The sequence below is a fragment of the Sorex araneus genome, chromosome 2 (assembly GCF_027595985.1).
Source record: "Sorex araneus isolate mSorAra2 chromosome 2, mSorAra2.pri, whole genome shotgun sequence".
Classification (NCBI taxonomy): domain Eukaryota; kingdom Metazoa; phylum Chordata; class Mammalia; order Eulipotyphla; family Soricidae; genus Sorex; species Sorex araneus.
Window position 1 is genome coordinate 127827642 of NC_073303.1, and position 14757 is coordinate 127842398.

Consider the following 14757-nt stretch of genomic DNA (forward strand, 5'->3'; position numbering starts at 1 on the left):
CCCTCAGGGCCAAGGGCATTTCCGGGTCAGCTCCCCACCCCCTGCTCTGAAGTTTATTTTGAAATCAGGGCGGAGTGAAGCAGACAGAGCTTCCCTCTCCCTCTCCAGCCCTGCCCCAACATCTTTTTGCTGCTGGTTTTTAAACTCTTTTTACCAGCTCCTCCCCAGCCCTGGTGGCCAGCCATGAAGCGTTGGTGGACACGGCAGACATTTGTCTCAGCTTCTCGCCTCTCACGTGAGAGCGAGGACAGGTGACAGGGCTCTCCCTGGGGAAGCCAGACCGCCCCAGCTGACACCTGCCGCTTCTCACCTGCCAGCACCTCCGTCCGTTTGAACAGATTGTCCGAGTGCTTCTCCGTGTACACATCCGTGTCCTCCTCAGCTGTGCCCGTCTTTCTCTCCGACTCTGACGGGGGAGCGATCTCCTTGTTTGCTTTCTCAGGGGACTGGAGGGGACAGAAGGGGGTGGGCAGAAAACGATCAGAAAAGGATGTGCTGGAAAGAAGAAAGACCAGACTCTGCTTCCTTCCGAGAGACTCCGGGGAATGACGGGGAAGTCACGGTGTGAAGTCTACACGCCCTACAGGGTTTGCACACATAGGGGAGAAGGATTGTGGGTTTGCCCCAACTCTAAAGCAGAACTGCACAAGGAACTAGCTGTCCCCGACCCCCGCCGGCATGATCCAACCCCCTGGCTGACCCCAGCTGGCAGCCCTGGGGCAGGAACTCCCAGCCACAGCCCCCGGACGGCCCCTGGTCAGGCGTTGGCAGTAACTCACATCCTCTCCCTGCTCCAACAGCCCCGTCCAGGCCCCCTTACCTCCCGCCTCACCCCTTGGCGCAGCACCCGTGCGTCCCCACCGCCTGTTACTCCAACGCCCCTCCTCCCCCCACGAGTCTTGCCTCCAACGGGCGAGGCCCAGTGGTGGCTGGCTCCAGAAGGTTCCCTCGGGAAAAGCGGCCAAGCACCGCGGTATTCCAGAGGCCTCGCACCCCTTGCAACCGTCATGGTGTGTAACTGGGCCGAGTACTCTGTCCTATGTCTCCCACCACCAACACCTGCGCCTTTCGCTCCCGTTCCCTCCTTCCGGGGCAGGCGCCATGCCAGGAGCCTGTGTGTGTGTTCCACCTACTTGTCTCCAAGCCTCGAGAGCTTCGTCCATCCCACCCCCTGGGCAGGGGCGTCCCTGTACATCTAACAGGAACTGGTCCCTTGACTCCTGTAAAGACCCTCCAACTTGCAGAGGGCTGACGGGCTGCCTCCCCACGCCCCATCCATCACTTTCATCACTGCTGACATGCACTGAAGGGCAGGGCAGATGGCGGAGGGCAGGAAGGGACGGCGACACGGGGAAGGTGTTCCTGCCTCTTACCACTGCAACAGACTTTCCCACCATCCCGCAGGGCCTCCAGCTTGACAGCATTTTATTTTACTTTTATTATTTTTGTTTTTTGGGTCACACCCGGTGATGCACTCCTGGCTCTATACTCAGGAATTACTCCTGGCGGTGCTCGGGGGACCATATGGGATGCTGGGAATCAAACCTGGGTTGGCCGCGTGCAAGGCAAACGCCCTACCCGCTGTGCTATCACTCCAGCCCCCATGCAGCATTTTATTTTTCACAGAAAGGGGCAGCAGCCTGTGGCTCTAGTCAGCATGCCAGCTCTGAGAGCCCCCCAGCCCACCTCTGAGAGGTGGCCCTGGCAGGCCGGTCTCTGGCTTGGGCTGTTGTCATTCTACTGTTGAGGGCACCCACTGAGTTTTATATTTCATCTACTGAATTCTTTATTAGTGACACTTCTGTTCGGAGCTTTCTTATTTCTGCTCTCATTTCTTCCTGTATTTTACTGGCCATCCGTCCCACTGTTTCTTGCATATCCTCCTGCATTTATTTTATTGGATGTCTGTTCCACCGTTCCTTTGAGCTCACTGCACATCCTCACCATTTCATCTCTGAATCCTTTATCAGAGAGATTGTGTATGCGGGTGCTCCCTTTTGAGGCTTCTGGACTCTTTCCTCCCTCCACTCCTCGTGGTGGGGGTCTGCAGTTTCCCCATGTTGCTGCTGTCGTATGGAGGTGGGCCCCTCCAGTTCACTCTGTGTCCCCTTTCGCTGCCAGGGAGGATTCTGGATGGGCTCGGTTGGTGGTGGTCTTCTCGTTCCCCTTCAAGGATGTTACCTTCCTCCTGGGTGCTCCTGTGTGACTTATCTGGGGCCTCCAGCCCAGCTCCAGGGCATGTGTTCTTTTAGATTAGGTTTGTATAGGTTCTTGTGATCATCGTTATTTTGGTAGTTTGGGGAGTATTTTGATTGGAGCAAGCTAGTGGCCTGTTGGCCTAATGCGTTTGGGATAGCTAGGCTGTCCTCGTTAAGAACTAGGTAATGGAGGCTGACCTACAAGTCCAAAGCGCTGTGGGGGAGGGAACTGAGTTGGTGCCGGTCCTGGGTTAGAGTTCTACTTCTGGCGCTCTTCTAAAACCACAGGAGTCCCTCTGGCCCAGGTGCTCCTGTGGGCCCCTTAGCCGAGAAGGCGTCTTCTAGCGGCTGTGGTCTCTTGCTGGGCAGGCCAAGCTCCAGGGCGGAGACCCCAGGCTGCTTCAGACAGGAACATGCATCCCCAGCTGACATCAGCCCCTGAGGAGAGAGGCCTCGGCTTCCAGCAACTCGGGCTAATGAGACCAGAGCCACCAACTCCTCCTTGTCTTCAGCTCCTAGCCTGGCTCCCTGCTGAAGCCCCAAATCTCTAACTAATCATGTCCTGCAGTGGACAAGGCTGGCCACGGACTTATTGCTGTCACTAAGATGTGAGCGTTTATCCACCCAGAGGAGATGGAGAAAGCCTGGCTCAGAACCCCACCCTGAGCCCTCTTCTTCGGGCCTGGCCCTCCAACCTACGGCAAGTTCCCGCTTTTCTGACATAGAACAAGCTCTAGAAAAGAAAACCACATTTTCTGGGCCCGAGTCAACTACACTGGAAAAGTTCTGCTTTTTTTCTTTTTAAGGTTTTGCTTCTTAATTGGACTAGAAATTATATATATGTGTATTTTTGTGTGTGTGTGTGTGTGTGTGTGTGTTACAGAAATTAGGTCTGAGTGCCAAGCAGAGGTCAAGAAAGTCACTGGCCATGTCAAGAAGTCTCAAAAGGGGGCTGGAGCTATAGATAGCACAGCAGGTAGGGCATTTGCCTTGCATGCGGCCAAACCAGATTTGATCCCCGGCATCCCATATGGTCCCCCAAGCACTGCCTGAGTTAATTCTGGGGTGCAGAGTCAGAAGTAACCCCTGAGCACCACCAGGTGGACCCAAACAGAAAAAATAAATAGTTTCAAAAGCATACTCTGCAGTGACAAGAGTCCATCTGCGAAGGTGACACCAGGATGATTTCTACAACAGGACATTCCAGAAAAGGCAGAGCCATGGGATAAAACCAGGAGTGTTTGTGAGGACAGAGGGCCACCCAGAAGAGTCTTAGGAGCTGAGAACTCTCTCAGTACCCACAGGGCAGGATGCATATGCCAGTCACCATCTGCCAGAACTCACAGAATGTGCCAGAACAGCTGGGAGCCCGGATGTAAACGATGTCTTTTGCTTGTTTGTTTTTATTTTGGGGGCCACACCTGGCAATGCGCAGGGGTTACTCCTGGCTCTGTGCTCAGGATCACGCCTGGTGGGCTCAGGGTACCATATGGGATGCTGCAGGTCTGACCTGGATGGGTCTCATGCAAGGTCAGCACCCTCCCCACTGTATTATATCTCCTGTCCCCCAGAGGTGTCCACACTGCGCCAGCTGTGACGAGTCCTCAGGTGGGGGGGGTGGGGAGGGGAGAGCCACGCTTGGCTGGGGGTGGGCTGGAGGGGAACTCTCTCCAGTCTGGCTGCCCCAGAACAGTGCGGGGACCACCCGCCAGGCGCACCTCTGTCTGCGCGGGCGCCTTGCTCTGCGTCTTGGGCGGGGCGCCCTCCTCTCTGGCCGTGGCACTGGGGATGGGCATCTTGGGGAGGGGCCTCGATGTCGTCTGCTCTGGGGTCTCCATGTCCTCCTCGGCTCCTGCAGAGAGAGCACAGACAGGCTCACAGCTTTCCACGGCCCTCCCCACGCCTGCACCTCCCGGCTCTGCTCAAGCACACCTGCCCCTTCCCGAGTTGGACACTGTTTCTAGAATCTTCTCTAGAACACATCTCACAATGGAGACGTCACTGGTGCCCGCTCAAGCAAATCAATGAACAACAGGATGACGGTGCTCCAGTGGTCCAGAACACTTCCCAAAAAACCTTCGATTCTGCCATTTGCCTATTCAATCCCTCCTTCTCGATGGGGCGTCTTCTCTTCTGTGCTGAAACACGTGGCATTTTCCCACATCAGAACCATAAGGGGGGTGGGCAGAGCAACAGTACAGCGGGGCGGGCATTTCCCTTGCATGTGGCTGACCTGGGTTCGATCCTCAGCATCCCCTCTGGTCCCCAGAGCACCGCCAGGAGTCATCCCTGAGTGCAGCCCCAGGTATGCCCCCCCCAAAACAAAACAAACATCAACAAAACACCACCAGGAAGGAAACCTTTCTCAGAGCTGACTCCTGGCCTGGCAGAAGCTGCTGCCCTCTCTGCCCACCTGCCGTTCCCCAGTTCTAGTTGTGTCTCGAGTACTCGCCAGCTCCTCGCCACCAACTCCCCTCATGTGTCTCCCTTCGGCTGGATTCTCCGTCTCACTGCACCATCGGTCACCAGTGACCTCATGTCGCCGTGACCGCTGGCCCTTTCCAAACTGGCCCTCATCAGACAGAGTGTCCGAGGCCCACCGGACACTCGCCAGCCATTGTCTCCTTCTGGACAGCCTGTCTCTGGGCTGCTGAGACTCCGGCTTCCCGGCTTCCCTCACCTCGTGGGCCCCTGGAGTCTCCCCCGCTGGTTCTTTCTCGTCTACCTGGACACAAAACGTCCCCTCAGCTCTCTCCCCTCTCAGTCCCATGCCACAGAGCTCCAGGCCTGTCCTACAGATGGCGCCTGGGCTGGCTCCTGACCCTGCAACTTCCTCTGGAATTCCGGCCCTTTCCCCTGAATGGTCGAAGACACCACATACCTGGAACTGACCAAAGCAGACCCATGACCACCCTCCACACCGGCTTCTCCCCATGTTGCTCCAGATGCTCAGGGCTTACTCGGAGCTCTGCACTCAGGGATCACTCCTGGCATTGCTTGGGGGACCTGAGGGGGTGCCAGGAATCGGGCAAGGCAAGCACTGTCCTGCTGTGCTATCTCTCCTTCCACTCTCTCTCCACCCTCATGCTTCCTCCGCACCTCTGTGATCTTTCCAGAACCTCTGTTCGTGCTTCCTAAGAGGTCCCTGCTGGTTGACAGCCCCAGAAGGGACCCTCCCGCCCTCCCCCTGCCTAACACCATCACAGCGGTATCCCCATGCTATGATTCAGCTCAGCCCCTGGCCTGCCCAGCGTCCAGAGCAGCATCTCCACGTGGTCCCCTCAGCTCTAGCCATGGTCCCTGACCTGCTAGAGTCTCCTTGCTTCCTTCTTTGCCACCTGACCTCAGCACCAGGGTCCTCTATCCAGAGCAGGTCCATTCTCCCAAGTGGCTTCTCTCCCTTTCTCCTACCCTCATTGCACTCATCCCCGTAAAAAGTCAGTTTCAACAGCTACTGAAGTGTGACTCCCCCTGGCCCCTCAGACTGGATGCCCCACTGGGGCAAGCTCCTGAAAAGTGTACAGATAGGTCCCTGGGGACAGAGAGTCTGGGTCCCTGGGGACAGAGTATCTGTAAGGGACAGGTCACCACCATCTGGCACCACTGGGTGTGGCTGAAAAAAACTGAAAAAGAAAAGCGGGGGGGAAAAGTCACAAAGAATTGGGGCTTTAGCCGGAGTGACAGCACAGTGGGGAGGGCATTTGCCTGGCATGCAGCCAACCTGGTTTCAATCTTTGGCATCCCATATGGTCACCCAAGCACCACCAGGAGTAATTCCTGAGTGCAGAGCCAGGAGTAACCCCTGTGCATCACCAGGTGTGACCCCAAAAGAAAAAAAAACAAAGAAGACCCTGAGACCGCTCCATCAATAGGTCTACAAGTGTGTGCTGGATTTCATTCTTCTGCAGGGCGGGTACAGCAAGTGATGCTCAGGGCTTCCGCCAGGCTCTGTGCTCAGGAATTACTCCTGCTGGGCTTCGGAGCCCCTGCGTGGTGCCAGGGTCAAACCTGGGTCAGCCATGTGCAAGGCAAGTGCCCTCCCTGTGTGCTCAGGCTCTGGCCCTGGGTGCTGGGTTTCAAATGGTCTCAAACGTCTCTGACCTGGACAGGAGGTTATGGCCAGGGAGGGGAGAAATGGACAGAGGACAGAGGATGTCCCAGACCCTCTCTCCATCTTGCTCCCATCCCCTGGACACGCTGCTCCGTGACAAGCTTGTAGAAACCACCTGCACTGCCTCCTGGGAAGGCCTGAGGACGCCGGTTACCCAAGAACTTTCAAGGTGCGAAAGGAAAAGGAAGGGAAGTGGCAGGGGTGGGAGCTTTCACGGCAACGTGGCTGGGGTACGAGCTTCTCAGGTGCCTGGAGAGCACAAAAACTATGTCTGCATCGGGGACACGGAGGAACCACCCCACTGCGCCAGTGCCAGCCAACACCAAACAATGAGAGCCCCCTCCCTGCCCCTGCAGGGACCTTCCTCGCCTGCGCCCCCCCAGGAAATGGGAGAGGCTTTGCCCAAGACCCCGAGCCTGGGTGGGATTCCAGGGGTCCCTGTCTCCAAGGAGCAGGTGCTCAGCCAGCTGCCTGAATGGAAGGAGCTTCTAGAACAAGCTGCCCAAGTACCACTTCGGGAGTGCTGGGCCGGGGGGTGGGAGGTGTGGAGCTGCAGGTGCACCCAGGGGTTATTTGCTGAGAGAAGGCAGATTTCCAGGAGGGCTGAGGGATTTTTTTTTCCTGAAAAGGCAGGAAGCTCTGTCCTAGTAGAAAATGTATAAGTGTGGGGGCATGTACACATGCATGCGTACATGTATGTATGTGTGCTGTGTGTGCCCATGTGTATGCATGCACGTGTACGTGCTCCTGTGTGTGTTCCTGTGTGCATGTTGGCATTCTGTGTACATTCTGTGTGTAAGTGTGTGTCTGTGCCTGGGTACATGTGTGCTCGATGCCTATGCATGTGTGTGCAGTGCCTGTGTGTGTCCATGCCCGTGTGTGTGCTCATGCCTCTAACACGTGTGTTCATGTCCATGTGCATGTGTGTGCATGTGTGCATGCATGTGCATGTGTACGCCATGCATTTTCATGGAGCATCTAGCCTTACCCGAGCCAGAGGCAGAAGCATAGTCGTCGTCGTCGATGGGATACACTCCAGAAGCGTCTTCGATGGAGCTGTTGTCCAGGTACATGTCCTTATCAGACGTCAGCTCTGCCCTCTGCAGACACACAGAGAGGGTCCAGGGTGAGACTGGGCTGCACTCTCCCACCTCCTCCCCTCCGGAGCCCCCATCTCCAGCCCTCATCCAGGGGCCCCTGACAACCCGTGTCAGTGCCAGGCTGACTCCAGGCGCCGCCCCAGGGAACCAGGGGTACCCCTATGCAGACAGTGCAGAGACCCCGTGGGCTCTCTCCGCCACCCCCATGCCGCCTGCCTGGTCGTGCCCGGCATCACCAGGCAGTCATGCTCCTGCCTGCCAGGCAGCTGGCAGGTCCTTTCCTGGAGAAGCTCTTGGTGCTCATCGTACTTCCTTGGGAGGGACGGGATGGGGGGAGCTCAGCGCTCAGCTAAATCCCCACCCGGGCTCTGGCACGACCCACCAGCGGCTTTCGGGCTGTGCTCCAAGCACTGCAGCTAAGCCCAGCACTCTCCGCCCTCTCACCGGGACAGTCGGGCAATCCCCCCACATCCCAGACCCAGGCAGACTCCAGGGTGTCACCAGCCAGAGCAGCACACAGGGGCCAGAGCCTGTCCCAGGCCTGGGCTCCTGGGCTCAGTGCCAGCTAGCCCGATGCACGTTCCGGGCATCTGGCTGCCTGCCCTGGGGACGGTCACCAGTTTCCCTGCACTTGGCCACTGCAGACAAGGGCCCGAGTGTCAAGAATCAGTCTGGCCAGGCCGAGAGAGGGTCTTGGGGGCCGGAGGTGAGTTTGCAGTTTGTTTTTCCCCGACGCTGGTTTCAGTCCGTTGATATTCTACCACCAGCACCTCCCCAAATACAGTCAACCATAACTCAAACACATGCGTTAGAGGCATGAGCACACACGCACACAGGCATGGGCACACATGTACACAGACGCACACATGTACGGACACACAGGCACGGGCACACACATGTACACAGTCAACTGTGCGGACAGCAGACAGGCCTCATGGCAGCTCCCGTGGAAATCCCAGTGCTGGAAAATCGAGATGGACCCAGAGAAACTGTCGCTCTCACAGCCCACTGGCCACAGTTCCTGCTACACAGCCCTCGGGGGCAGGCGGGCAGGCTGGGGTGCCCCCGGGAGCACACGCAGTCAGCGCCCCCCCCAGCCCACCACAGCCCTCCTCTGAGCTCCAGCCACTGGCTTCGGGCTGCAGTGGCCAGACCTGCATCCACAATCCAGCAGTGGGGACCCCCAGTCCTGGTCTGGGCCCAGAGACCCTGGGGCTGACAGCAGGGGAACTGCCCAGCACCTGGCTGCAGTCCAAAGTGGCCAAACAACAGTCCACGGTGACTAAGGTCTAGTGATCAAGCTATGGTCCAAGGTGACCAGCTGGATCTATGGCAGAGTGACCACCCAGGGCCAAGTGCGTGCTGGCACCGTCCAGCTAGAAAGGCTGGAGACAGCAGCTGCCCCTGTGGTCACCTGCCCGCCACCATCCCGAGCCTCCCCCTTTCCAGTCCAGCAGCCCTGGCCAGCCCCGCCCACAGGCCCGGGTTAGACTGCCCGCTGCATCCCCCTCCCCTGACTCCTGGCCTTCCCAGCACGTGGCCCGGGGCAGTCTCACGGGACGGGTAGGTTGCCCTCGAGAGAACAGCTTTGAGTTCACCCATGCTGGACGCCCAACCTCCCACACGCTCTCTCCAAGGCCGTTTGCTTCCCTGCAGGCGCGCCTGACGCCCACATTTTGGACAGGACAGCAGAGAACCGTGCTCCTCTGAGCCGTGTCTCCTGAGTGGACGCCCCCAGCCTGGCCGTGTGAAGGGGTCTTCGGCCCTGGTTTCTCAGTCCCAACAGCTACAAGCTGTCCCCTTCTGCCAGGAGAGCGCCTCCACCCCGCCCCAGCTCTCACAAGGGACAAGGTTTCCCTCTTGGTGCTGCCATGGGCCACAGAGGCTGTGGCACCGGAGATCCGTCACGCCCTGCAGCTCTTGGCTGTTTGAACCCACACACATGTCACACCTGCAGGTGGCAGGCCACGAAATGTCTCTGGGCATCTCCAGCCCTGACCATGCTGCCCACGGGCCCGACTTGCAAGCTCCAGGCCTGAGGGGTGCCCGCTGGGCTTTCAGACAGCAGCTCACTGGATCTGGTCCCGCATGGCAACCTGTCACACCGTATTCTCTGTCAGCCTTAGGTGTGAGGACATACAACAAGGGCCTCCCAGGGGACGGAGAGACTGCACAGGGCAGGGGCTCACCCGGCCCACGGGCAAGCCCTGTTTGAAGCCCAGCACCTCATGGCTCACCCCCAAGCACTGCTGAGCACCACGGGGTATGGCCCAAGCTCCTGCCTCCCCCTACTCCCAAGAGCCCAGTTTAACCATCACCCGACCCTTGCCAGGTGCAGCAGGAACGCTCCAAGACTTCACAGTGACCGTCTCTCCATGAAGCCACCTCTGCCAACAGGGGCTCCACATGTGAAATACCCCGCCCACACCTAAAAGGGTTTTTGTGGCTTCCTGTGCCTGGTGGATAGACAGGCGTGCAGATGGGTGCCGTGCAGCTGACTCCGGGAGGTAACACACGTCAACGAGCAAGAGACAGTGATACTGAGGGCAGAGGGCCCGAGCCTTGCTGACCTGCTGCCCCCTTACGAGAGAAAAGGCCACTCACAGAAATCTGCTCTTTAGGCAAACAGAAAGCACCCCCAGTGGCACCCGGGCCACTCGCCCCTCCCCCGCGTGTTGTTCCAATGCCCGCCCCAGGGAACTGTGCCACCCGCTTTGGGGGACACAGTGCGCCCATCCCTGACAGGGAGTTTGAGACCAAACCCACAGAGGAGACGCTGACTCTGGGCTTTTGGCCATGAAGTGGCCCGAACTGCATTTTGGAAAAAGATGCACAAGCCCGGCTGTGTTCTCGGCAGAGACACTCGTGGCCGAGCAGCCCCAAAGGCGGGACTCCTCTCCGGTGGTGACTCCGGCACTGCACAAATGCCGGTGTGGAAGCTTTCATTTGAAATTCAAGGTCTTCCTGGAAAAACCCGGCATCTGACGAGGAGAAGGTTATCTAAGCACCCCGTCTCCTACAGGCCTGGGACGTGGACTCCCTCGTGGGTGCTCCCAGGGGTAGGGAGTCACAGATGGTGTCAACTCGGGTGACTGCGGTGATTCCTTAAGTCGCCTGAGTGGACACCAGCAGGAAGGAGAAACCGTTATGACCGGTGACCACACGCTCCAAGAGCCACCTAGGAACACTTGCCCCCATTTGGATGTCAGCAGGAAACAGGGAAACAGTCTGATACGACGAGGTCCATTGGTGGGGGGCGGGGAAAGGCCTCTCGGGCCAGGTCTCACCCAGTGCAGAATGACTTTCTGGGGGGGGGGGTCTGTGGCCGGCATGGGCCCTTTCCATGACTTACACATGTGCTCCAGGCCAGGCTGGCTCCCTTTTATGGAATATCAAAGCGACGGCAAATGGTCTACAGTCATGTTATTCTAAGCCTCGCCACTCCCCCACCTCCTGGCCCCGAATATTCCAGTATTTATTTTGCTCTCCCCAGGACCGCAGTTTAGACTACAGTGAAAACAGAAGCGTGTGAGGCCAACCTGCGAAGTCCCCAGCGCGGGGATCATGCCTCCCGCATGCTCACCAAACAACACGCTGCCGGGTCCTGTTTCCCGCTGGAGTCTGGCAGGGGCCGGAGCGGGGGGGGGGCTGGGATTTCTTTCTTATTCAGAAGTGTTCTGTCAAAACTACTCTCACGGGACAGACCCAGGGCGGGCCCCGCAGGCCACAGGGCTCTGGCTGAGAGTTCAGAATTCACTTGGAGGGTTTTTCCCCAATGGCGACAATTTGAGGCTCCAGGCAGAGTCGCGTCCATTCTCCGCCCTGTGCAGGCCGCCAGCGAGTCCCGGGGGGTCGGAGGGCACCCAGGCCCTTCCAGGCGCCAGGGACGCTCTGGAACGGTCTTTGTGTAAATGGCCAATTCCTGGGTATTGTGGGAACAGTCCACGGGGGCCAAAGTAGCCTTGATACCCTCGGGGGCACTCCCTATGGGCTCATTTATGGTAGATTTTCAGGGGCCACTGAGTGATTTGGGGGGGAGGAGGGGTCAGGGGCTGTTCCTGCTTCTGAGCTCAGCAGGGACCCGTGGCAGTGCTCTGGGGACCGGGCACAGTGCTGGGGCTGAGTCGTCCCCAGCAAGGGGTGGTTGATGTTTCCCCTGCAGAGAGGGTGAGAGGCCCAGTAACACTGGGCACTGGGGCCTGAATCGAAGGGCTAGGGCAGCCTGGGCGCTGCAGGATAAGTTTTCGCTGAGGCCACTCGGAGGGGCGAGGCCCCACCCCTGCTGCTAAGAGGGGCGCAGGGGATCTGAAACTGGCCTCCACGGAGAAGCTTTGGCCTCTATGGGGATGCCGCCTCCCGCAGCTGGGCTGGCTCGGGGGCCCCGGGTTTGCAGAAGATCATGGCGTCACCCACGGCCTTCGAGGCAAGACCCTGTGGGAATCTCCCCCCATTCCACAGAGCAGCCAGACCCGCTGCAAAGGCTGAGCGGCCAGCGCCCCACATGCCGACACACTCCCTCACCGGGAAGAGAGCCGAGAAGACGCTCCCACAGCTGACGGGAGCGGGAGAGGAGCCTCGGCAGCCTGGCTGTGCTGTGTCCCCCCGCCAGCGTGGCCACCTGAGCCAGGAGCCCCGGGCCATGTTGCACGTGAAGGGTATTCATCCTCACAGGCCCCTCCCCAAGCAAATCACTTTGTTTTTTTAATTTATGTATTTATTTTTTGTGTTTTTTTGCTTTTTGAGTGACACCCAGCAATGCTCAGGGGTTACTCCCGGCTCTGCACTCAGGAATCACTCCTGGCGGTCTTCAGGGGATCATATGGGATGCCGGGGATTGAACCCAGGTCGAGGGCATGCAAGGGAAGCGCCCTCCCCGCTGTGCTGTAATACGGCTCTGGCCAGAAACTCACTTTAGCAGCAGGCATCCCTGTCGGCCCTCTAGGAACTTTACCAGGCAGAGCAGAGCAAAACTGGGGCTGGAAGTGCCCACCTCCACACACAGGCTCCGGAAAGGAGCCTCACCCCTCCCGTCCCGGCCCACACGGCCGGCTGCTACCCTCCTGTGGGGCCTCTGACTGCAGCAACTTCTGGGGGGCTGCGGCCTGAAGCGAAGTGACTGCCCCCAAAGCAAGTAGGGCCTCAGAACATAGGAATCACTGCAATCCTCTGGGATTTTGTTTTGGGCCCATGTAACCGGCATGTTTTGGGCTTCCTGGTGGCTCTGCACTCAGGGATCTCTTTTGGCACGGCTCAGAGAACCGTATGCCCGGCTGGCGATTAGAACCAGGGCACGCGCAAGGCCAATGCCTTGACCCCTGTGCCGTGGCTCCAGCCCTGACCTTTGAGGACATGTGGGGCTGGAGCATGAAGACAGAGGGAGTGGCAAGATGGTGAGGTCCTACACTCAACTGCACAGAAATATTTAGGAAGGACGTCGGGGACGGGGTTCAGGAGCTCAGTGGAGATGTCCCTACCCAGAGGTGCCCGGCGTGGTCATCATGGCATGTCCCATAACCCCCCCTTGCCAGCAGGACCGGCTGTGGTTCCAATGAAAACAGAGGAGCATTTTAAAAGAGCATGATTTTAACTCGTGTGTGTGTGTGTGTGTGTGTGTGTGTGTGTGTGTGTGTGTTTGGCGAGGCTGATTCACTCGTGATTGCTAGACGTCCTGGCTGTGGGCGGGACTGATCGTACAGTGGCTGAGGCCCTAAACACAGTCAATTGTGGTTCAATCCTCAGCATCCCAGACGGGTCCCGAGCACTGCCAGGAGTGATCCCTAAGCGCAGAGTAACCCCCGAGCACTGCCAGGTATGGCCCCCAAACAAACAATAGATAAAAACAGAGAAATGAAAGTCCCGCTGGGGCACACACGCAGTGGCCCCACGCTGCATATTCTGAAACTATGGGCGCTAACGGTGTAGAGGGAGACGTCCAAGATGCATCAGGCCAGGGGCTGGAGAGATAGCACAGTGGGTAGGGCGTTTGCCTTGCACGCGGCCGACCCGGGTTCAAATCCCAGCATCCCATATGGTCCCCTGAGCACGGCCAGGGGTAATTCCTGAGTGCAGAGCCAGGAGTAACCCCTGTGCATCGCCAGGTGTGACCCAAAAAGCCAAAAAAAAAAAAAAAAACAACACAAAAAAAAACCAAGATGCATCAGGCCATCCCATGAAATTTCCCGAATCCCCAACCCATACCTGGGGAAGAGAAGCGCCACATTCAGCCACATGGACTCTTGGCCAGCACCAAGGGTGGAATGGAAGCGTCAAGCTGCACACTCGCAGACTTTCCTCCCCTGCCCCGGGCCCCGGGATCTGCAACTCTGCTCCGGGCAATGGGCCGCCCGCCCAGCCCTTGCCAAGGCTTGTGTTATGCACCCAAGGGCCGAGGCTGTGTCAGAGGCCCCCAATGGGCGGTCTTGAGGGTCACCTGTTTGGAGCCACTCCTGGAAGCTGGGAGCGAGCCCCCTGTTTGCAAGCCTACCTCTCCCGGCCTGCCACCCATCTCTCAAGACGGGATCCATTTCCGATCCGTTTCCAAGCAGTTTCTGATGGATTTCACGGCCCCGTGCCCCTGCCTCAGCAGCACAGCGGGGTCTACCCTCTAACGGGCACAGGAGCCAGGGCTGCCCAGCGTGACGGGGTCCGCACCGCTTCCGGGGGCTCCCCTCACCCCCGTTTCTATTATCCCTGACTTCCAGGAGACACGCCTGCCTTCCAAGGTGTCCAGGCCTCTCTGGCCCGTCCACACCGGCACACAGCGTCTGAGAGGAGGCAGCCGCCAGCTTCTCGGCCCAGGAACGCACCCGCGATGCAGTGGCTGCCGGCTGCCGGGGCAACCTCGGAGGCATGCGGCCGGCGGCACTCACCTCCCAGCCCTGGCCCACCGGTGACCAGCACAATCCCCTCAAGTGGCCGCATTGCTGAGCCGCCCCCATGGAAACCCACCGGAGCAGTTGGAGCTCATCCCCAGAATGATGTTTTTAATACAGATTGTTCTTTTTTAAACCTCTTACAAAAGCAGCTGTAATCAATCGTGCGAGGTGGTGGGGGGGGGGGCGCTCGCCACCAAGCGACCACTCAGAAGCCCGAATGTTGATTCTTCTCCCTTGCACGCCTTTTAAGAAGACAATCCCCCCGCGCAGAAACCATAATCAATTTTTGGAGACTTCTGCGAATGTAAAGAAGGAGCGACATGACAAGGTCTTATAAAATCCAAGGTCGCCGATAGGAAGGGCCCAGTCACTCTCCTCCCTGCATTCAGGGGAGGCGCTTCCAAAACCCCCCTTCTTTCTTTATTTTTTAAGAAAAGCCCATCGAACATATTTAATAATTATTAAATCCTGAT

The 14757-nt window shown here is 58.3% G+C and overlaps 1 protein-coding gene across 1 annotated transcript in view; it reads right to left on the reverse strand.

Annotated features, from left to right (window-relative positions):
- SDC2 (syndecan 2) overlaps positions 1 to 14757 on the reverse strand; it is a 92629-nt gene that overhangs the window by 3256 nt on the left and 74616 nt on the right. The window contains exons 2-4 of the mRNA XM_055128648.1: positions 7298 to 7409; positions 3917 to 4050; positions 311 to 446 (exon numbers count right to left, since the gene is read on the reverse strand). Of these exons, the coding sequence (XP_054984623.1) occupies positions 311 to 446; positions 3917 to 4050; positions 7298 to 7409 (382 nt within the window). The remainder of the gene's footprint in view (positions 1 to 310; positions 447 to 3916; positions 4051 to 7297; positions 7410 to 14757) is intronic.